General features: G+C 40.8%; 1 protein-coding gene across 5 annotated transcripts in view; it reads right to left on the bottom strand.

Annotated features, from left to right (window-relative positions):
• The window catches only part of MID2 (midline 2), a 101,278-nt gene that overhangs the window by 28,666 nt on the left and 47,803 nt on the right, over window positions 1–24,809 (bottom strand). For all 5 annotated transcript variants that reach the window (XM_043571136.1, XM_043571137.1, XM_043571133.1 and 2 more), the window contains exon 4: window positions 1,091–1,198. In XM_043571136.1, coding sequence (XP_043427071.1) covers window positions 1,091–1,198 — 108 coding nt within the window. The remainder of the gene's footprint in view (window positions 1–1,090; window positions 1,199–24,809) is intronic.

Genomic DNA, 24,809 nt, shown 5'->3' with positions numbered 1-24,809 from the left:
CATCAAGCATGGCACAAAGTACTGATTATCACTCCAGACTCTCATAACTCCTCACATTGTATACACAACATGAACTTATTATAATCACTACACTGACCGGCAGACCAATAAGCCTAAAACCATAGAGATGCATGGAGGCTCACACCTGACCTTGACCGTGCTTCTTCAATTCCCAAGCTAAAAACCAGAACGTCTTCTCTTTCCCCTTCATCTTTGTAGCTAATCAGTTAATGATACTCATCATTTCCTTTCTACTAGTGCCTGTTATGTTCTTCCTTTCCATTTGTGCTGGTGCTTCCCTGGTTTAGGTCTTCATCAACTCATACCAAAAACCATTCCATGGGGTGCCTGGGTGGCTAGTTGGTTAAGCATCTGACTGCAGCTCAGGTCATGATCTCACGGTCTATGAGTTCAAGCCCCATGTCAGGCTCTGCACTGACAGCTCAGAGCCAGGAGCCTGTTTCGGATTCTGTGTCTCCCTCTCTCTCTGCCCCTCCCCCACTCACACTGTGTCTCAAAAATAAATAAACATTAAGAAGTTAAAAAAGAAACACTCCATAAGCCTCTTAACTTGCTTCTCTGACTTCAGTATCATCCTGTTCTGATCTATTCTGCATACCTCTGCCATATTGATCTGTCTTCTCCCTTCCTAAGAAACTAAAATGGTTTCCCAATACCTTTTAGATTAAGCCCAAAGTCCTTATATTAGCATGCCTGGTCCTTCCATAATTCTGACCCTCATTTCCACCATTACTTTTTTTCTTTTTTCTTTTCAGGTTGACTTATAACACATTCAGTAAAGCACCCACCTCTGAAGTGTAAAACTCAATGATTTTTTTTTGTATATACAAACACCCATGTAACCACCAACCTGGCCAAGATATAGAACATTTCCAACACCCCAGAACTGCCATCATTTTTACTGGATTCATCGCACGAGGTCAAACATTGCTTCTTCTTTGCATCCCTCCCTACCACCTCCTTTCTTCTTATTTTGGCAATCCATGTTCACCCTGGAATCATCAGGAGGAAACTCTGACATTTGTAAAGTCAACTCTGCCTTGGCCTCACTGAAGCAGCTGTGCATTACCTTGGTCTCTTTGATTTTGACAGCAATCATTTGCTTCCTCTGCTGGATGATCTCTACCAACTCGTCACATTCTTCCATAAGTTTTGCCTCATGCATAGCAGTATTCACCTGCCAAAAAAGTCCAGAATATTACACAGTGATTGCTGCCTTTGTCCCCTGCTGCCTCTCAAAGGTTCGGATTGACAGCTAAGCATGCACAACTTCTTCCATACCTCCCTCATAAGATCCAGTCCTAGAAGAAGGGTAGAGATGATGATATTAATGATGCAAGGGCATTGAAGCACCACAGATAGGAAACTCTCCAGCCTCTGGTAGATCATGATGGTTAATGGAAGGCTGGGCAGAAGGACAGATGAGATGGGGGCATGTTATTCCCACTGTGCAACTCCCTTTACCCCAGCACCCTGTTCTCCTGCTGTTCTTTTGAAAAGACGGTAAGGAGATTTAAGTATGTCAGGAAAAGAGGATCCCTCTCCACAGGCACAATAATATTGAGATAACATCGCAACAATTGATTTCTACCATCCTAAAACAATGGTTTCAATTTTCCTTGTTCCCTTCTAATTCTAAAATGTATGAACGAGGGGTGCCTGGGTGGCTCAGTTGGCTAAGTGTCCAGCTTTGGTTCAGGTCACGATCTCACAGTTCGTGGGTTCGAGCCCTGCATCAAGCTCTGTGCTGACAACTCAGAGCCAGGAGCATGCTTCAGGTTCTGTGTCTCCCTCTCTCTCTGCCCCTCCTCTGCTCTTGCTCTGTCTCTCCTTCAAAAATAAATAAACATTAAAAAGAAAAAAAATTTAAATATATGACTGTGCAGCTGTAACTTCACATCAGAGAAATGGATGTGTAGCTATATTTTCACATCATTGCCATCATGTGTTAGTAGATACCTCTCACCTTAGGCTGTCCAGTATCTGAATACCTCTTCTATTTTGGAATACTGGCTACATCAAAATATCTCCACTGCAAAGTCAGAGTGGGGTTGTAAAAAAGAAAAGCCACCGTTTTTCATTGTCTTTCTGTATCCTGATTTCTCCTTTCTCCCATCTCTACTATTATTGACATTAGATGATAGGAAGTGCACAGCAGGGCTGAACTGAGAGTGAGCATCTCTGGGTTGCCCAAGTGGAAAAGCAAAGGGGAACAGACTTATGTCATTTAAGCACCTAATGTTCCAATGCTTTATAGATGCATTATTTCGTGTAATTATCATAAGCACTTTATAATATAGGAGCCACCTTTATTCCCATTCCACAGATGGAGAAACTGAAGCTTGGGCAACGTGAGTAACTTGCTAGTCATTGGTAACACCAGAATTCAGACCGAGTTCTGTCAAGTGAAACCCCTGGCCTGGCTGGGTGGACAAGGCTCAGTTCCATGTGAGCAGCACACAGAGCAGTCACACAGGGAAACACAATCATTCCAAGAGTCTACTCAAGGATCCTTTACCTACTCCAAACCTGGCAAAATGCCTGTCGCTGGACCCTGCTGCCTCCTCTCTTGCCCTTGAAGGTCCCCACTGGCCAATTTTTGGTTGCTTACTTAACTGAAATAAAATACGCTGGTGGTATTTCAACCTTATTTCATTTTATTTCCACTTTCCAGAGGGAATGCCATAATGAGAGCTTCCATGTATTGGGAATAAACAGTCCCACTCCGGCCATTGTAATTTTTTTTTTCTCAGACTCCTCACCCCTTCCCTAAATTGGATCTACATTTCCAAGGCAGATATGTCACCCTTGCAAGAAACTCTCACTCATGTGAGAACAGGAGATTCATCTAGTGCGCCCTGGATCCGTGCTTAGAGTATCTGTCAACTTTAGTTCCTATTTATAATTTCCTTTTGAACCTGCTGATGATGTAGGACACAATGGTGTAGTGCCTTGTTTCTTTATAATTTAGCCCTTGGGCCAACATAACACTCAATATATGCTAGGTACTACCTCAATCAGTTTACATACACTTGCTCTCTCAATCATCAAAACAATCCTCTGAGGCAGGTGCCAGCAGCCACATTTCATAGATGGGAAAACTGAGAACAGAGATACTCAGTGACTCACTCCAGGCCACACACCTAGTAAGTGGCAGAGATGGGATTTGGACCCAGGCAGTCTGACACTATAGTCCATACCTTTCAAACCATCACACTAGACTGCCTCCCCAGGCTAATGTAACAAAATTCCTGTCCATTTTCTGACAACCATCACCTCTTTTGCTCCATCCATCTTTAAAAAAAATTATTTTAATGTTTATTTGTTTTTGAGAGAGAGAGAGAGAGAGAGAGAGAGAGAGAGAGAGAGAGAGAGCACGCGCGCAGGGGAAGGGCAGAGAGAGAGGGAGACACAGAATCTGAAGCAGGCTCCAGGCCCTGAGCTGTCCGCACAGAGCCTGATGAGGGACTCGAACCCACAAGCTACGAGATCATGACCTGTGCCGAAGTCGGACGCTTAACCAACTGAGCCACGCAGGTGCCCCCATCTTTATTCTGTTATCCCATTCTCTTTAGTCACTCCAGATCACTTGTTGTTCCCCTAGGTGCCACACACCCTGTGCCTTTCCTCGAGACTTCATTCACTTGGAAATTCACTTCCCTATTGGTTTATTGAACAAACGTGCACTGATATTTCCAGGCTTTGCTCCAAAATCATCACTTCTGTAACTTTTTCTCATCTGCTTGGACCAAATGCATCCCCTATTTATACTACCATAGCACTGTATATATAATTCAATTATACCATTTACTACCTTATACTGTAGGAATTTGTTAGTCTGTCGTCCCCACTCAAACAGAAGTTCTGGAGGCCAGGGATAGTGTCTTATCTGACTGCATCTCTAACATAGTGACTGGCATACAGTAGATGTCCAGTAAATATTTGTTGTATTGAATCGAATGGGGGTAGGGAGTAGCTCACTGCTTGCTAGACATGTCTACTTGGTTACTTAAGTTACCCTAAATTCAGTATATCTAAAAACAAACATCATCTCCCCTCTACATCTGGCTTCCACCTCTGATTTATTTTCTTTCTTTCTTTCTTTCTTTCTTTCTTTCTTTCTTTCTTTCTTTCTTTTTCTTTCATTTTTGCTAATGCTATTATCATTACTGGAGTTACTCAGGTTGGCTTACTTCTGACTTCTACTTCTCTCTCAGCCCCCACATAAATTCACAGCAGTACCAAAGTCCTACTCTTTCTTTTGTTTTCAAACTCACTGAATTTATTCTGACAATACAATGAGGCTCTGAGCCAAGGAATCAATAAGCTGAAGCCCTTATCACCCTTTTGGACTGTTACTGTAAAAGCTTTATTAATTCATTCCCCACCTTCAGGATCTTTCCTTTGCCACCCACCCTCATAACCCATCCTATACATACCCTGAAATCAGGAAAAATCATCACCATCTTCATCATCAAACATGTATGAAGCATCTTTTGTGTGTAATACATTACATTCAGGCCTTGCGTTCAATAAACTTGCAATATTTAATGTTTTTTTTTTCCTGAGAGAGAGAGTGCAAGTGGGGAAGGGCCAGAGAGAGAGGGAGACAGAGGATATGAAGTGGGCTGTGCACTGACAGGATGACAGCAGCAAGCCCGATGCAGGGCTTGAACTCACAAACTGTGAGATTAAGGCCATGAGCCGAAATTGGACATTCAACCGATTGAGCCACCCAGGTGGCCCAATAAATTTGCAATCTGAACAGGAAAAAGCCACATGCATATAAAACAAACAAGTTAAGGTAGCATACCAATGGGTGATGTAGAATATAATCTACAGAAATTGAAGGGAAAGATTGCTCTCAGGGGGAAGTGTAGAAAAGATGCCTGAATGCAGTGGGACTTGAGACTTAAAGATGGATAGGACTCAGATTTTAAAGGTAAAAAGGAGAGAAATCTTGAGCCAAGATAACAAAATTGAACCTTATTCATTAGACAACATGGTATCTTTGAAAAATATTTTTTGGGGGAGGAGGGTAGGATGGTGAGAGAATGACTTTTTAAAATACGTATATTTGGGGGGGAGTGCCTGGTCGGCTCAGTGGGTTAAGTGTCTGACTCTTGATTTCAGCTCAGGTCATGATCTCCTGGTTCATGGGATTGATCCCTGCATCAGGCACTGTGTTGACAGTGCAGAGCCTGCTTGGGATTCTCTCTCCCTCTCTCTTTGCCCCTCTCCTGCATGCATGTACACAAACTCTCTCCCTCTCTCCCTCTCAAAATAAACTTAAAAAAATAAAAATAAAAAAATACACATTTTTAAATTGAAGTATAGTGGGCACACAATGTTACATTAGTTTCAGGTGTACAACACAGTGATTCAACAACTCTATATGTCATGCTGTGCTCACCATAAGTGTCGCTACTGTCCATCACCATTCAACACTATTACGATATCATTGACTATATTCCCTATGCTGTACCTTTCATCCTCTGTGACTTATCCATTCCATAACTGGAAGCCTGTACCCCCCCCAGCACTCCCTTTCACCCATTTTGTCTATACCCCCCATCCCCTCCTCTGGCAACCATCAAGTTAACTTTTTCTTAAAAAAGATGACCTGGGATTGATTTGATTGGGGGTAATGGTAAGCGGGGGGAGCAATTTAGGAAATGATTTTGATGTGAACAGGGTCTAGCCAAAGAGGGTAACAGGAATCGAAAGGAAAGGTCAAATATGAGAAGCACTCCCTCGCTTGCAAAACTTCAATTAGACAGCAAGTTCCTTGAGGAAAGTTTTTATGTCACTTTGTTTCTCCTGCTGTAACAGGCACCATGCCTTAACATTTACTGATTGACTTAGTAAAATGAAAAATCAGAATAAGAATGACAAACATTAGAAAATGTACTATGGTAAACACATTTTGTACAGAAAATGTAGATTGAAGTGAGGGAGCTAGGGTGCGGTTTGGACAGTTGCAGTGGGCAAAATAAAACAGCCAGACACAGGTAGCAGAAATTTGGCTGAAGAGGCAAAATCCCAAACGAAAGGTAAAGCAGTGACATTAAAATTTTTCCATGTCAAGAAGCAGCCCAAAAGAGCAGGTTCCTTGAATGCTTTCTGAACAGGAAATACTCCAGGGTAAAACTGTCTTCGTGATGTGAATAAAACATCTCAAATTGCTTGGAAGGTACTTGAAAGCCCTGGTATTTTCCCTGTCTGCAGTTTTCCTTGAAAATGCACTGACATTGGGGCGCCTGGGTGGCGCAGTCGGTTAAGCATCCGACTTCAGCCAGGTCACGATCTCACGCTCCGTGAGTTCGAGCCCCGCGTCAGGCTCTGGGCTGATGGCTCGGAGCCTGGAGCCTGTTTCCGATTCTGTGTCTCCCTCTCTCTCTACCCCTCCCCCGTTCATGCTCTGTCTCTCTCTGTCCCCAAAATAAATAAACGTTGAAAAAAAAATTAAAAAAAAAAAAGAAAATGCACTGACATATTTCACTTGTTTATTAACCCTTAGTTGAAAACAACCAGGCTTATCTTAATAAGCACTTTTGGTTGGTTGGTGGACTGACAGGCTGGTCTGTTGGTGGGAGATTCCACATCTTTATTTAGCCTTTGGTCTTTGGTTTGGGTTAGTGGGTTTGACAGGCTTTTCATCTGTGGAAAAATCTATCCTCCCTGAAAACACCATTAGAGTAATCTTGGAAACCTGCTTGTATAAATCTCTCCACCCCCCAAAAAGGGCAATTTTTGCAGGGGCATGGAGGAATTTCTGATGTTTAAGACCAACTCTCAGCAAGAGTCTTCTAAGGCCCAAGCCCTAGGGAACACAGGCCTCCCTATTAGGTCACCAGGTCTGCTTCCTGCTCTGTGCTCTTTTCTTTCTTCCAAAAGGCAGCAAGAATTTGACTTGCACGTTTTTATCCAACTGCCCATCTACTGTTTCCCAAAGTTCCTTCCTACCTCCCAGCCCACAGATTAAACCCACAGTCAGACCTAGTCTTCCCCAATCTCCACCCTTCCCTGACACAAACACACATGTCCCATTAGAAGGACTCTAATGCTGGTCACTACAAGGAAATAAATATGTGGGAGTTCACAAAAGCCACACGTTGCAAAGGCTTAAAAGAGGGCACAAAAAGTTATTTTGGCAATTGTTTCTATTCTGTATTGAAATGTAAATGGACTAGACTTTTTACCCTGAGTTTCTTTCAGCGAGCTTATTTGATAGTTTTCTTGGGCCATCTCCCACACACTTGTTCTATAGGTCTTTTATTCTTGGGTTCAAAGTGCATCAGCCTTCCCTCCACCCATCCCCATGAGAAACTTCCTCACTCACACACTCTCCTCAGCTCAGTCACATCCATCTGTCATGTGGACCACTGCACAAGAGTTCAGAAGGAGCTGGGATTTCCTGTTCAGGTGGAACAGCATGTATGAAGTAGTAGATGAGCCCTATACCCAGATTCAGGTGAAAATCATTTATGTGGTAATAGCACACTGGGTTGGCATCTTCATCTCAGGGTCCTCCACTCTACAGTCAATGCCATCCTAGTTCATTCCCTGAAATCTTCTGCCCAAATAGATCTCCCCACAAGAAGATTTTGAAATGCCAGCAATAAGATCGTTGGGGGAAGTTTTTATCAGCAAACATTTATTGAGGGCCCACACTGTGTACAAGACACTATGTGGGTTCCCGTGTGGGACAGAATGATGCAAAAGACTTCAGCTTCTGCCTTCAAGGTACTTACAGTCTAGTGGAGAAGATGAGTATGAATCAAACTAATTACAATTCAAGGAAGAGCAGAACAAGCAATATAGCAGAATACAAACAAAGCTCTTCAAGGGCACAGAGAAGAGAAAACGAAGTTTGCCTGTGGCAAAGGACAATCAGGGGATTAGAGAAGGTTTCATGTAGCTGAGCTAGTCCTGAAGGATGAGCAAGACTTGGGCGCACAGAAATGAGGTTTAAAGAGAGAATTCTAGGCCAAGAGAAGGATATGAATAGCATGAACAAAAGCACAGGTGGGAACGTAGAGGATGTTTGGATAAAGCAGATCAGCCTGACAGGTGCAAGGGAGGGAAATAAGGCTAGAAACGGAGGTTGCAGATATATTATGGAGAGCTGCGCTGTCATTCTGAGCCTTCAGGTGTACCTGGATAAAATTTCAGGATCTTAAGACTGTAGCGACATCTTAACCATCGTTAGCTAACACATTAATTGAGAACAAGGTGGAGAGGAAAGGCAGGCACAGTACTCAAGGAAGTGGGAAGGCACGGCAAATTTCTCACTCCCCATTATCGCCCAGGGCAGCTCAGGTGACCACCAACCCCACCTTCTCAGACTCCACAACATCAGAGAAAAGTGGCTGAGGCAGGCTGCCTTCAGTCTGCAAAGTCACGTTCTGTGCAAAGGAAATGAGAAGGAAGAGTGAGAGGTACATTGGCCGTCTGATGGATTATCAAGGAGTTGTTATGAACAGCTTTGTCACCTTACTGTGCTGCAAAGAATTCATTACTCTCTTAAAATGATGCATTCAAGAAAATGCAATGTTCTCTGTTTCTAGGAGTTCAGCTTTATTAGATTCCCTGATTATAGTTAACAAGACTGTATTGTATGCTTGAAAATTGCTAAGAGAATAGATCCTTAATGCTCTCACCACACAGACTAAAAGACAACTATGAGAGGTGGTGAATGTGTTAACTAACTTTATTGTGGTAATCATTTTGTAATCTACATGTATATCAAATCATCACATCATACATCTTAAATTTTCGTAATATTATATGTCAATTACATCTCAATAAACATGGGAAAAAATAAGAGGCCACAATGTTTATGAAGCAGATATGGCACCTACGATGGCAGCATCTAAGCTAAGGTGCCTTTTAAAATTGATTTATTTACTTTTGAGAGAGACAGAGACAGCGTAAGTGGGAATGGGACAGAGACAGAGGGGGAGAGAGAGAGAGAGAGAGAGAGAGAGAGAGAATCCCAAGCAGGCTCCACACTGCCAGCTCAGAGTCAGCCATAGGGCTTTAACTCATGAAACTGAGATCATGACCTGCACCAAAACCAAGAGTTGGACGCTTAACAGACTGAGCTACCCAGGCACCCTAAACTATTAATCCAGATCACACTAGGTCAATATCACACACACTCACACACGCGCATGCACACACACACACACACACACACACACACACACACAACCACCACCACCACCACCACCCCAGAGCCCTTGTATCAGGAAGGTTCAAAAGTATAAAAGGAAGAAGACAAGACCATCTTTTCTTGTTTTCTAAAGCAAAACAACACAATATTTCAAAGATGGTCCTGACAGCTTTATATAAAAATAGGAAAAATGAAATAGGTCTGTTTTTCAAATGGATTTTATCTGTTTCTTTAGGTTTGGGGGGAGGGTGATCACTTAAACTTCTGGTGGATATGCAAAATTATTAATAGGATTTTTAGTCCCCTGTGCTGGAGTAGCTACAGCTTAGAAAGGAAAAAAAATTACTGAGGCAGAGTTAAGCAACCTTCTGCCTCAGTGCCCAAGTTAATTTTTTTGGCAGAGGAGTGGGTGAGGGGTTTATAGCGGTAAAGGTGGGTGGGGGGTGGGACTATTGAAGTTAGAAACGGAGTGTACATTGGGGGAAGGTGGCACGTAGAGGTTATGTGACTTGCCCAAGATCATACAACTAGCACACGGCAGAGCCAGGATTTACACCCAGGCAGTCTGGCTCTTGTCCACGATCTAACCATTGTGTGTGTGTGTGTGTGTGTGTGTGTGTGTGTCCATATGTGTGTGTGTGTGAGAGAGAGGCAGAGACAGAGAGACTATGCTCACATAGTTCTTTTCATCTCAGAATTGGCTCCCAAGATAATCACATTCTTTAGACGTAAGCATTGCAAATATTTTGTAGAATTACTTCCTGACTTTTGAAAAAATATATAGGATAAAAATGTATACAATGAAACATTTAGAAAATATGCATCATGCACACACATACATATGGACACACAATTCCGTGTTTATTTTACTCTGAGTGTAACTAACAACAATACTAGCAACAGAAGGAGTTTGTTCCATATACATGACATAGGAATGACCCTGTGCCATGTGGCAATTCTGTGTTAGTTTTAAAGGCCTTTCTCCTCAGGTATCAGACCTCCAAGCCTTTGTAGTATTAAGATTAGTTACTTTCTGCAGCACCTGGGTGGCTCAGTCGGTTAAGCATCTGACTTCAGCTCAGGTCATGATCTCACGGTTCTTGAGTTAGAGCACCACGTCAGGCTCTGTGCTGACAGCTTGGAACCTGGAGACTGCTTCAGATTCTGTTTCTCTCTCTCTCTCACTCGCTCTCGCTCTCTCTTGCTCTCTCTTGCTCTGCCTCTACCCTGCTGACACACACTCTCTCTCTCTCTCAAAAATAAATATTAAAATAACTTATAAGATTAGTTACTTTCAAACCCATATTCTCTTTCCACACAAGGGAACTGTTTAGAACATTCAAGGAAACAAGTGAGACAGGAATAATCTAGGCTTGTACCTGGTATGCTACTTGTACAGCTAGAAGCTAGAAGTCCTCTATGAAATAAGGTAGAAACCTCCTTTTTATCTCTTCAGAACCACAGAATTGTTAGATATGGAAAAGACTGAAGAAATCATAGGTTCCTAGCCCCTCACTCTACAGATAGAAATTTGAGTCCTAGAGAGAAGGGCTTACCTAATATCATTCTACCGATCAATGACAGAGCAAGGCTGAAGCCATATCTTTCGTGTTCTTTTCACTCTGTGAAGCACAGCACTTGCTTCTAAACTACTCTGAAGACCTAAAACTCTAGATTCCACCATAGAAATATGAACACTTATGTCTACAGAAAAAAGTACATGAAAGTTCATTAACACCTTATTTTATTATTATTTGTTTTTAGTTTTTAAGTAAGCTTCACACCCAGCATGGAACCCAGTGCAGGCTTGAACTCACGACCCTGAGATCAAGACCTGGGCTGAGATAGAGTCAGATGCTTAACCAAATGAGCCACCCAGGTATCCCCATAACACCTTTATAAGTATGAGCCAAAAACTGGAAAAAGCTGAAATGCTCTTCCGGCATTTATACATTCCAGTGGGGGCATGTATAAACAAATTGTAGAACACTGGCAATAAAAAAAATTGAAAAACTATTGATACACACAACAACTTGAATGGATCTCAGGGGCATTTTGATTAGTGACATAAGCGGATCATAGTATGTTATACACTTCATGTTCCCATGTACATAACATTCCAGAAATTATAGTGAAGAAGAACAGATCAGGGGTTGCCAGGGGGGCAAATGTGACTATAAAAAGGTAGCACAAATTAGTTTCTTGGGGGTGATGAAACTGTTGGTCTAAGTATGATGGTGATTACACAACTCTATACATGTGATAAAGTTCACAGCATTATGAGCCTTCCCCTGCCGCCACAAGGTTGAGGGCATGTAAACCCAGGTGAAATTTGAATGAGGTCTGTAGTTTGCTTGGTAGACTATTACACCAGTGATCCTTTCCTGGTTATGGTAGTTATGCGATTATGTAAATGTTAACAATGGGGAAGAGTAGGTGAATCCTTTGTGGGAACTCTCCATATTATTTTAGCAACTTCTATGTGAAGTTAAAACTTATTTCAAAATTTAAAAGAATAAAAGAAAGAAATAAAACTCTAGAAGTCCCATAATGTTTTAGACAGATCTGATGAACCAACATTTATATGGTTTTCTGAAGTTATAACTATGTTTTAAGCAGGCCTGATGAACCAACATCTATGTATTTTTCGGAGTTATGACTAATATGTATCCAGATGCTCAAGTGGCATCTCATCTCACACCCCACTCTATACCTTAGTCTACTTTTTCCAATTTTATTAATAAATAATTGACATACATCACTGTAGAAGTTTAAGGCATACCAGCACGATGTTTTGATTTACATATATTGTAAAATATATGTAATTATCCCAATAGGTTCAGCTAACATCCATGTTTTCATTTAGATAGAATAACAAGAAAAGGAAAAAATTGTCTTCTTGTAATGAAAATTCATAGGATTTACTCTCTTTACTTTCCTATACATCATACAGCAGTGTTAGCTCTAGTCATCATGTTGTACATCACATTCTTAGTACTTATTTATAACTGGAAGCGTGTACATTTTGACCACCTTCCTCCAATTTCTACTGCCCTCACCCCCTGTCTCTGGTAACCACAATTCTGATCTCTTTTTCTGGAAGTTTGGGGTTTTATTTTATTTATTTTTAGAGAGAGAGAAAACACTAATGGGGGAGGGGCTAAGGGAGAGGGAGAGAATCCCAAGCAGTCTCCAAGCTGTCAGCACAGAGCCCAACACAGGGCTCGAACCCACAAACCGTGAGATCATGACCTGAGCTGAAGTAGGAGGCTTAATTGACTGAGCCACCCAGATGCTCCATTTTGGGTTTTTTTTTTAGATTCCATTTGTGAGATTATATAGTGTTTGTTTTTCTCTAACTTATTTCACTAGCATAATGCCTTCAAGGTCCATCTGTGTTGTCACAAATGGCAGGATTTCCTTGGTTTTTATGGCTGAATAATATTCTATTGTATTATATACCACAACTTCTTTATCCATTCATACATTGATGGGCACTTAGGTTGTTTCCATGTCTTGGCTATTGGAAATAATGCTGATATGAACATGGGGGTGCAGATTATCTTTTTGAGTTAGGGTTTTCATTCCCCTATTTCCTGAATATATCTGGATCATATGGTAGTTCTACTTTTAATTTTTTGAGGATCCTCCATACTGTTTTGCATAGTGGCTACACCAATTTATAATCCCACCTATTGGGATTATACACAAGGGCTATACACAAGGGCTCCCCTCTACTCCACATCCATGCCAGCATTTGTTACCTTTTTGATGGTGGTTTTTCTAATAGTCATGAGGTGATATCTCACTGTGGTCTTAATGTATATTTCCCTAATTACTAATGATGCTGGGCATCTTTTCACGTACCTGCTGACCTTATGTATATCTTCTTTGGAAGAAGGACCTATTCAGATCCTTTTCCCATTTTCTAATTGGGCTATTTGGGGTTATAGGAGTTCTGCTATGGGGTTATAGGAGTTCTTTATGTATTTTGGATGTTAACGCCTCATAAGATACATGGTTTGCAAATATTTTTTTTCTATTCTGTAGCCTGTTTTTTCACTTTGTTGATGGTTTGTTTTGCTATGTAGACCTTTTTAGTTTTATGCAGTCCCACTTGTTTATTTTTGATTTTGTTGCTTGTGCTTTAGGTGTCATATCCCAAAACAAGTCATAAATACACCTATCAAGGAACTTTATTCCTATGTTTTCTTCTAGGAGTTTCATGCTTTCAGGACTTACATTTAAGTCTTTAATCTATTTGGAGTTAATTTTTGTGAGTGGTATAAGATAGGGTCCAGCTCCATTCTTTTACATGTGAATACCAATTATCTCAGCACCCAGCACCGTTTGTTGAAAACACAGTCTTTTCTCCATTGAGTATTCTTGGTTCTCTTGTCACATATTAGTTAACTGTATATACTTGGATTTATATCTGGGCTCTCAATTCTGTTCCATTGTGTATTTTTATGCTAGTACCATACTGTTTTGATGACTATGACTTTATAGTATAGCTTCAAATCAGAATGTGTGATGCCTCCTATTTTCTTTTTCTTTCTCGGAATTTCTTTGGCTATTCAGGGTCTCTTGTGTTTTTCCTACTTTGGTAAAAAAAATGCCATTGGAATCTTGATAGAAATTGCATTGAATATATACATGGCTTTTGGTAGTATTGACAATTTAACAATATTAATTCTTCTAATCCACAAACATGGGATACTTTTTAATTCATTTGTTTTCTTCCATTTCTTTCATTAATGTCTTGTAGTTTTCAGAGTAGAGATCTTTTTCCTTAAATTTGTTCCTAAGCCTTGAGAAAGTCGGGATAGAAGGAACATACTTAAAGATCATAAAAGCCATTTATGAAAAGCCCACAGCTAACATCATCCTCAACGGGGAAAAACTAAAAGCTTTTTCCCTGAGATCAGGAACACGACAAGGATGCCCACTCTCACCGCTGCTGTTTAACATAGTGCTGGAAGTTCTAGCATCAGCAATCAGACAACAAAAGGAAATCAAAGGCATCAAAATTGGCAAAGATGAAGTCAAGCTTTCGCTTTTTGCAGATGACATGATATTATACATGGAAAATCCGATAGACTCCACCAAAAGTCTGCTAGAACTGATACAGGAATTCAGCAAAGTTGCAGGATACAAAATCAATGTACAGAAATCAGTTGCATTCTTATACACTAACAATGAAGCAACAGAAAGACAAATAAAGAAACTGATCCCATTCACAATTGCACCAAGAAGCATAAAATACCTAGGAATAAACCTAACCAAAGATGTAAAGGATCTGTATGCTGAAAACTATAGAAAGCTTATGAAGGAAATTGAAGAAGATTTAAAGAAATGGAAAGACATTCCCTGCTCATGGATTGGAAAAATAAATATTGTCAAAATGTCAATACTACCCAAAGCTCTCTACACATTCAATGCAATCCCAATCAAAATTGCACCAGCATTCTTCTCGAAACTAGAACAAGCAATCCTAAAATTCATATGGAACCACAAAAGGCCCCGAATAGCCAAAGGAATTTTGAAGAAGAAGACCAAAGCAGGAGGCATCACAATCCCAGACTTTAGCCTCTACTACAAAGCTGTCATCATCAAGACAGCATGGTATTGGCACAAAAACAGACACATACACCAATGGAATAGAATAGAAACCCCAGAACTAGACCCACAAACGTATGGCCAACTCATCTTTGACAAAGCAGGAAAGAACATCCAATGGAAAAAAGACAGCCTCTTTAACAAATGGTGCTGGAAGAACTGGACAGCAACATGCAGAAGGTTGAAACTAGACCACTTTCTCACACCATTCACAAAAATAAACTCAAAATGGATAAAGGACCTAAATGTGAGACAGGAAACCATCAAAACCTTAGAGGAGAAAGCAGGAAAAGACCTCTTTGACCTCAGCCATAGCAATCTCTTACTCGACACATCCCCAAAGGCAAGGGAATTAAAAGCAAAAGTGAATTACTGGGACCTTATGAAGATCAAAAGCTTCTGCACAGCAAAGGAAACAACCAACAAAACTAAAAGGCAACCAACGGAATGGGAAAAGATATTCGCAAATGACATATCAGACAAAGGGCTAGTATCCAAAATCTATAAAGAGCTCACCAAACTCCACACCCAAAAAACAAATAACCCAGTGAAGAAATGGGCAGAAAACATGAATAGACACTTCTCTAAAGAAGACATCCGGATGGCCAACAGGCACATGAAAAGATGTTCAGCGTCGCTCCTTATCAGGGAAATACAAATCAAAACCACACTCAGGTATCACCTCACGCCAGTCAGAGTGGCCAAAATGAACAAATCAGGAGACTATAGATGCTGGAGAGGATGTGGAGAAACGGGAACCCTCTTGCACTGTTGGTGGGAATGCAAATTGGTGCAGCCGCTCTGGAAAACAGTGTGGAGGTTCCTCAGAAAATTAAAAATAGACCTACCCTATGACCCAGCAATAGCACTGCTAGGAATTTATCCAAGGGATACAGGAGCACTGATGCATAGGGCCACTTGTACCCCAATGTTCATAGCAGCACTCTCAACAATAGCCAAATTATGGAAAGAGCCTAAATGTCCATCAACTGATGAATGGATAAAGAAATTGTGGTTTATATACACAATGGAATATTACGTGGCAATGAGAAAAAATGAAATATGGCCTTTTGTAGCAACGTGGATGGAACTGGAGAGTGTGATGCTAAGTGAAATAAGCCATACAGAGAAAGACAGATACCATATGGTTTCACTCTTATGTGGATCCTGAGAAACTTAACAGGAACCCATGGGGGAGGGGAAGGGAAAAAAAAAAAAAGAGGTTAGAGTGCGAGAGAGCCAAAGCATAAGAGACTGTTAAAAACTGAGAACAAACTGAGGGTTGATGGGGGGTGGGAGGGAGGAGAGGGTGGGTGATGGGTATTGAGGAGGGCACCTTTTGGGATGAGCACTGGGTGTTGTATGGAAACCAATTTGTCAATAAATTTCAGAAAAAAAAAATTTGTTCCTAAGGATTTTCTTGTTCTTGACGCTATTGTAAAAGGCATCAATTTATTTCTTTTTTAGAAAATTCATTGTTAATGTATAGAAATGCCACTGATATTTATGTTAATTTCGTATCCTGAAACTTTACCGAATTCATTGATTATATCTAACAGTTTTTTGGTTAAGACTTTAGGATTTTCTATATATAAACTCATGTTATTTCAATTTTACTTCTCTTCCAATTCTTATATCTTTTCTTTTTCTTGCCTGATTGCTCCAGCTAGGAGTTCTAGTACTATGTTGCATAAGAGTGCTGAGAGTGGGCACCCTTGTCTTGGTCCTCATCTTAAAGGAAAAGCTTTCAAACTTTCACTACTGGGTATGATGTTAGCTGTGGTCTTGTTATATATAGCCTTTATTAGGCTGAGATATGTTCCTTTTATGCCTAATTTGTTAAGAGTTTTTATAATGAATGGAAGTTCAATTCTGTCAAATGCTTTTTCTGCATCTATTGAGATGATCATGTAATTCCTTTCTTTCATTCTATTAATGTGATGCATCACATTGATTACTTTGCAAATGTTGAACTATCCTTACATCTCACGGGTAAATACCACTTGATCATGGTGTATGACCCCTTTCATGTGCTGCTGAATTTGGTTTGATAGTATTTTATTAAGAATTTTGCATCTAGGGGCACCTGGGTGGCTCAATCAGTTAAGCATCTGACTTCAGCTCAGGACATGATCTTGCGGTTTGTGAGTTCAAGCTCTGCATTGGGCTCTGTGCTGACAGCTCAGAGCCTGGAGCCGGCTTTGGATTCTGTGACTCCCTCTCTCTGCCCCTTCCCCACTCACTCTCTCTCAAAAAATAAATAAATGCTAAAAAAAATTTTAAAAAAGAATTTTGCATCTATATTAATCAGGGATATTTGCTTGTAGTTTTCTTTTCTGGTAGTGCCCTTTTCTGGTTTTGGTATAATGCTGGCATCATAAAAATAGTTTGGGAGTGTTCTCTCCTCTTGAAACTTTTGGAAGAATTTGAGAATAGGCATTAATCCTTCTTTAAGTATTTGGTAAAATTCACCAGTGAAGTCATCTGGTCCTTTGTTAGATTTTAAATTATTGTTTCAATCTCATTACTAGTAATTGGTCTATCAGATTTTCCATTTCTTCCTGATTCAGTCTTGGTAAATTGTTTCTAAAATTTTCTTCATCTCTTCTAAGTTATCCAATTTGTTGGCATATAATTGTTCATACTAGGCTCTTAGGATCCTTTGAATTTCTGTAGTGTCAGTTAGGTAATGTCTCTTTTTTCATTTATAATCTTGATGATTTGGGTCCTTTCTCTTTTTTCCTTGGTTAGTCTAGCTAAAGATTTGTTGATTTTGTTTCTCTATTCCAAGAACAAACTCTTAGTTTGGTTAACCTTTTCTATTGTTGTTCTGTTCTCTATATCATTGACTTATGCTTTTATCTTTATTATTTCCTTTCTTCTGCTAACTTTGGGCTCAGTTTGTTCTTCATTTTCTAGTTCTTCAAGGTGTAGAGTCAGGTTCATTATTTGAGATTTTTCTTGCTTTTTAAATGTAGGCATTTATTGCTATGAACTTCCTTCTTAGAACTGTTTTTACTGCATCCTATAAGTTTTGGTATGTTTTATTTCCATTTTTGTTTGTCTCAAGAAATTTTTTATTTCCCCTTTAATTTCTTCTTTGACCCATTGGTTGTTCAGGAGAGTGTTGTTTAATTTCCATGTGTTCATGAATTTTCCAGTTTTCTTCTTTTTATTGATTTCTAGTTTCATGCCATCATGGTTAGAGAAGATACCCGGTATTTCAATCTTCTTGAATTTTTTAAGAATTGTTTTGTGGCCTAACATATATATGGTCTATCCAAAAAATGTTCCATGCACACTTGAGAAGAATGTGTATTCTGCTGTTGTTGAACAGAATGTTCTGTATATGTCTATTAGGTCCATTTGGTCTATAGTGTTGTTCAAATCTGCAGTTTCCTTATTGATTCTCTGAACGATGTATCCATTGTTGAAAGTGGGGTATTAGAGTCCCCAACTATTATTGTATTACTGTTAATTTCTTCTTTTAGCTCTGTTAGTCTTTGCTTTATATATTTATGTGCTCTAGTGTTGGACAGACAAATATTTATAAGTGTTATATCTTCTTGATGTATGGATCTCTTTATCATTACATAATGACCTTCTTTGTCTTTTTTTTACCATTTTTAGTTTAAAGTCTATTTTGTCTGGGGGCGCCTGGGTGGCACAGTCGGTTAAGCATCCGACTTCAGCCAGGTCACGATCTCGCGGTCCGTGAGTTCGAGCCCCATGTCAGGCTCTGGGCTGATGACTCAGAGCCTGGAGCCTGTTTCCGATTCTGTGTCGCCCTCTCTCTCTGCCCCTCCCCCGTTCATGCTCTGTCTCTCTCTGTCCCCAAAAAAATAAATAAACGTTGAAAAAAAATTTAAAAAAAAAAAGTCTATTTTGTCTGATATAATTATAGCTACTCTTGCTTTTTTTTTTTTTTTTGAAATGTCTTTTTCCATCCCTTCACTCTCAGTCTGTGTGTGTCTTTTTTTTTTTTTATTTTTTTTTTTATTTTTTTTTTTATTTTTTTTTTTTAAATTTTTTTTTTTTCAACGTTTATTTATTTTTGGGACAGAGAGAGACAGAGCATGAACGGGGGAGGGGCAGAGAGAGAGGGAGACACAGAATCGGAAACAGGCTCCAGGCTCTGAGCCATCAGCCCAGAGCCTGACGCGGGGCTCGAACTCACGGGCGGCGAGATCGTGACCTGGCTGAAGTCGGGCGCCCAACCGACTGCGCCACCCAGGCGCCCCAACTGTGTGTGTCTTTAAGGCTAAAGTGAGTCTCTTGTAGTCAGCAGTTTTCAATGTTTTTTTTTAAATCCATTCAGCCATTTTTTGTCTTTTAACTGAATAATTTAATCCATTTACATTTCAAATAAGTATAGATAGATAAGGACTTATTATTGCCATTTTAAAAATTGTTTTCTGGTTGTTTCACAGATCTCTTTTTCTTTGTTTCTTATCCTGCACTTTTTTTGTTGTTGTATTTGGTGTATTTTAATATCAGCATTCTCTGACCTCTTTACAGTGTTCTCTTGTGTAATTACTACAAGATTTTCCCTTGTGGTTAACATGAGGTTTACATAAAATATCTTAAATTTGTAATGCCTTATATTAATATGATAAAAATTTAACTTCAATAAAATTCATAAACTTTACACTTTTCCTCCTCCTCCCCCTCACATTTTAGGTTACTGCTGTTACCATTTACGTGTATTTTTTAAAGTTTATTTACTTTTTTTGAGAGAGACAGAGATAGGGTTAGCAGGGGAGGGGCGGAGAGAGGGAGAATCTCAAGCAGGCTCCACTCTGTCAGTGCAGAGCCCGACAGGGGACTCAAACTCACGAAACTGTGAGATCATCACCTGAGCCAAAATAAAGAGTCAGACACTCAACCGACTGAGCCACCCAGGTGCCCCACAATTTACATGTTTTTGAGATCATGTAACTAATAACAGATTAATGTATTTATGGTTATTTTTCCTATGTTCTTTCTTCTAACTTCTAAACTAGAGTTGTAAGTACATTATACACTACTAGTACCGTATTGCAGAATCTATGACTATATATCTACCATTACCAGTGAGATTTATACTACCTTTTTATGTTTTTATGATATTAATTAGCATATTTTTACTTCCAGTCAAAGAATTCCTGTTAGCATTTCATGTAAGGCAGGTCTGGTGGTAATGAACTCCCTCAGCTTTTGTTTGTTTGAGAAAGTCTTTATCCCTTCTTTGTTTCTGAAGAACAGCTTTGCTGGGTATAGAATTTGTGGTTGAGTTATTTTTTCCAATATTTTAAATATGTCATCCCATTCTCTCCTAGCCTGAAAATTTCTGTTGAGAAATCCACCAATCTTTTGGGGGTTCCCTTGTATGTAGCATCTCTCTTTTCTCTTGCCGCTTTTAAAATTCTTTCTTTTGACTTTTGACAATTTAATTATATGTCTTGGATTCAACCTGTTTGGGATCCTTTGGGCCTCATAGGGGATGTCCATTTATCTCCCCAGGTTTGGGACATTTTCATTATTGCTTTAAATATACTTTTCTCTTTCTTTTCTCCTGGAATTCCCATAATGTGAATAATTTCTTTTCATTTTGTCCCATAATTTCCACAGGCTTTCCTCACTTTTTCATTCTTCTTTCTTTTCTCCTCTGACTGGGTAATTTGCAATGTCTTATCCTCCAGGTCACCTGATTCTTTCTTCTACATGGTCAAGCCTACTTTTGAAACTCTCTATTGGATTCTTCGGTTCAGTTATGGTATTTTTCAATTTTAAGACTTCTGTTTGTTTGTGTTTTTTAATGCTTATTGTTGAGAGAGAGAGAGAGAGAGAGAGAGAGAGAGAGAAAGAGAGAGAGAGAGCATGTGAGCCCGAGTAGGGGAGGAGCAGAGAGAGGGGGAGACAGAGGATCTGAAGCAGACTCCACACTAACAGCAGAGAGTCCAATGCAGGGCTTGAACTCATGAACCATGAGATCGTGATCTGAGCTCAAGTCAGATGCTTAACCAACTGAGCCACGCAGGTGCCCCTGTTTGTGTTTTTTTTTTATTTTTTTTAATGTTTATTTATTTTTAAGAGAGAGAGAAGGAGATAGAGCATGAGCAGAGGAGGGAGAGAGAGATAGGGAGACACAGAATCCAAAGTGGGCTCCAGGCTCCGAGCTGTCAGCACAGAGTCTGATGTGGTGCTCGAACTCATGAGCTGTGAGATCATGACCTGAGCTGAAGTCGGACACTTAACCGACTGAGCCACCCAGGCATCCCATCTGTTTGTGTTTTATTGATGGTTGCTATTTCCTCATCAAAATTCTCATTTTGGTCATGCATTGTTTTCCTAATTTCATTTAGCTGTCTGTGTTTTCTTGTAGTTCACTAAACTTCCTTAACAGGATTATTCCAAATGCACTGACAGTTATAGATCCCCATTTTTTTAGGGTCAGTAATCATGGTTTTATCAATTTCCTTTGATGGTGTCATATTTACCTGCTTTTTCATGATCCTTGATTTCTTACATTTGTATCCATGCATTTAAGTAATTGAGCACCTCTTCCAAACTTTACAGATTTGCTTTGGCAGAAACAATTCTTCACCAGTCAGCTCAGTTTGGGTTTTCTGGGCATCTGCTGGTATTGTCCTTGGGCAGAGATGACTGGTATTATGATCTATTTTTGGATGAGGCAATAGTTTGAACTCTGAAGACAGGAATGGGGGGGTGTGCTACTGGCTGAGAACAGTTGGCTAGGACTGCTGGCTTGGTTCCCTACCCAAGTGAGGCTGCAGGATGGGCTCCACTGTTGCCTGGATTCTCTGATCATAACTAGTAGATGGTTGGGACTGGATACTACATTATTCACTAGTGGATGGGGCTATGAATTGGTTTCCCTGCCCTGGCAAGGAAGCCAGCCAGGGCCCAAGGTCCATACAGCTTGTCATTTGGGGGCCAGAATCAGGCCTGAGTGTTCACTTAATTCACTTGTCAGGTGAGGCCACCAGTTTTGCTCTTCAGAAGGGGGGACCCACAGGCTGTGCTCTCTATTTAAGTGCCACTATACACAGGGCTGTTGAATGGACTATGCAGCTTCCCATGTCCTCTGGTTAGGTTCCCTGGTTAGACAATCTGAAGATTTTATTCAGTGATAAGCAGGGCTATGAATCAGATTTCCTGACTGGGCACAGCAGGAGAAGCAGCTCTAAAGCCAGTAAAGCTCTTTGTTGTCTTAACTCAAGCCAACCCACACCCCAAGTTCCCTGACCGAACAGGGCCGCTGGCTTTTTTCTGAAAACTCTCAGTTCTGCCCACTTGCCTTTCGGCTTGAGTGCCGCTGGACTGCACAGCTTTCAGGAGTTGTTTCCAGACCTTCCAGTTAGATGGGGCCAGAAGACAGTCTTCACAGTGGGTGGGGCTATGTCTTAGCTCCCTTGCCTGGGTGGGATGGGGAGAGACTGCTCTAGGCCACTGTCAATTTCCTGGTCTCTCTGGTTTGGATGAGACAGGAGCTACCCTCAGCCTTAGCTAGAAATCAATCTCCCTGCCTTTATATACAGAAGGCTTCACCAGGACTGGCTTTGCCCTAGGGGTGATCAGCTCTGCCTGCTGGTCTCTCTGCTCAAGTGCCACTGGGATGCACTGCTTCTGGAAGTTTTCACCAGCCCTTCTGGTCAGATAGGGCTGGAAGACACTCCCCAAAGTGGGTGGGACTGTGATGCAGCTCCTTGCTTGGGCCTGGGCAAACTGGGCTCAAGGGCTGGCAAACCTCCTTGTTTGAGGATCCACATCTAGGTCTGCACTCCACAAAGTACTTTAGTTAGAGTGTTCCCCCAACTTGATTCTGTGGGTAAGCAAAGCTGCCATTGGGATTACCCTTTGGGCCAAGATCCCTACACTAGTTGTTTCAATCCATTCCCCCTCCTCCACCATAGTCAGATTCCCAGTGGTTGAGCCCCACAGATTCCCCTGAAATCCCCGTGGTGTGAGATCAGAGTAGGGATTCTCACAAAGTGACCCCCAATGTAGGGGGGGGCGATAATTGTCCCCAGTGGGTTCTCTTTCCCCATGGGAGGAACTGAAGGTTCATGGGAGACCTCTCTGCATAGTGCTGCACTAGACTGAAGGAGGAGCAATGCATAGCCACTTCTCACCCTTCTAATGCAGTCTGTCTGGGTCTCTGTGGAGCAGAAGGGTACTTCAGCCTCACCCCCATATACTAGGATCCTCTCAGCTGTGTCTTGTTCTTGATTTGATGTTAGTTCTTCTTGTGAGGGGAAACAAAGTCAGGAGCAACCTAGGTTGCCATCTTGGTGATGTCACTCTCCCCTAATTTTTTTTTTATCCATAGCACTTAAACCCCTAATAAAAATACATTTGTTTACTGTATATCTCCCCCAACTAGAATGTAAACTTAATGTTAAAGACTTTATTTCATTCACTACTTTATGCCCAACACCTAGAGTAGTGCCTGGCACACTACAGGTATTCAACAAATATTTGTTGAATGAATGAGTGAATATGAGTGTGTTGGCCCTGAAATAAAGGTATAATGAAAAATTGTATAGTAGGTTACATTTCCTTGTTGCATGGGATGAGTTTCCCTTAGGTTTTGTTTTTACACAATTACTCAAAATGGTAATTCTGTTCTGTCATTTACATATTATTTGCTGCATTATGAAGGACTTGTTGGGACAACAACATAGCTTCTAGGAGACCACACATTCTGAAATGGTTCCTGACCCAATATTAAAAGAAAGAAAATTTTACCTCTCCTGGGTAATTGCCTACACTTTCCTCCCTTCTACAATGCATAAAAGATTGTACTTATAAGAGCTAGCCACCAGAGGGTACTTTTTATTCAATTATCCTTCCTCAACATCTATTGCGTACCACGTCATGTGCTGGGTATAAAAAAGTAGATAGGACACAGTTCCCACTCTCAGAGATTACAGCCTGGTGGGGAGACAAATTGGTACACAGAAGTGCTATGATGGAAGTATGCATAGGGCACTCCATATACACATGGGGAACCAGACTAGGAAGATGGGGAGAAAGGTATAGAGCATGGGTGATGTCCCTGAAGGAGATGGTGCCCGAGTTGAGTCTTAAAGGACAAGCAGCAGTCAGTCAGCAGAAAAGAGGAATCTAAGTCCTGTGAAGGCAGATGCCATGTTCACATTGCATTCCCAATGCCTGGACCAAGGCAGAAACATGCTTACATATTTGTGGAATGAGCACAGTATAAAGTGCAAGTGGTAAAAGGGCATGCTAGAGATACAGGCAGGATCTAGATCACTGTGGGTCTTATAAACCTTTACCTTAATGGTGATGAGGAACAATGGAAGGGTTTGTGCTAGGGGAGTGACATGTGGGCTTTGCAGTTTAAAAGGCTCATTCCCACGGCAATGTGGAAAATGGATTTGAGGGGTAGAGAATGAGTCAGAGAGACTAGTTAGGACCTGCAGTTTCTGAGATGAATGTGGCATGGTCATGGCCATTGCCTTTAAGAAGCAGATAGTCCAACAAAGGCAACAAGATGTAATCAGGTAGTGCCAATCCAGCAGAGTAGGCAGTGTGACAGAGGTATGAACAGGCTCTTTGGCCCAAGTTCATGCAGCTACTGGATGGCAGAGTCAGTATCAGAACCCAGGTTTCCTGATTTCTAGTCCAGGGCTTTTCCCCAAGCCATCCTTTTCACTGCCTTTCATGACCATAGAATTATGGAAGGGAAGGAAAGCAGGGCAGGCCACTGAAAGATTATGCCTTCTCTAGTCACCGACTAGACTGTGGGGGAGCATTTAGCCCCTCTTTGTACTCAAGTCTGACATAAGCATCCCTTCCCAAGACCTTTGTTTCTGAGAGATGGCTTCAGTACCCTGATATTCCCTATAAATACACAGAGCCAAGAATCACTACTGGGAGGGCCAGGGACATTCTAGCTAAGGTCACGGAGGGCATATTCTGAGAAAGAAGTCATTCTTTCTGAGACAGGGGACTTTGGATGACA

The sequence above is a fragment of the Prionailurus bengalensis genome, chromosome X (genome assembly GCF_016509475.1).
Source record: "Prionailurus bengalensis isolate Pbe53 chromosome X, Fcat_Pben_1.1_paternal_pri, whole genome shotgun sequence".
NCBI classification, from domain to species: domain Eukaryota; kingdom Metazoa; phylum Chordata; class Mammalia; order Carnivora; family Felidae; genus Prionailurus; species Prionailurus bengalensis.
Note: the sequence above shows the minus strand (reverse complement) of the source record. Positions and strands in the feature narration are given on the sequence as shown.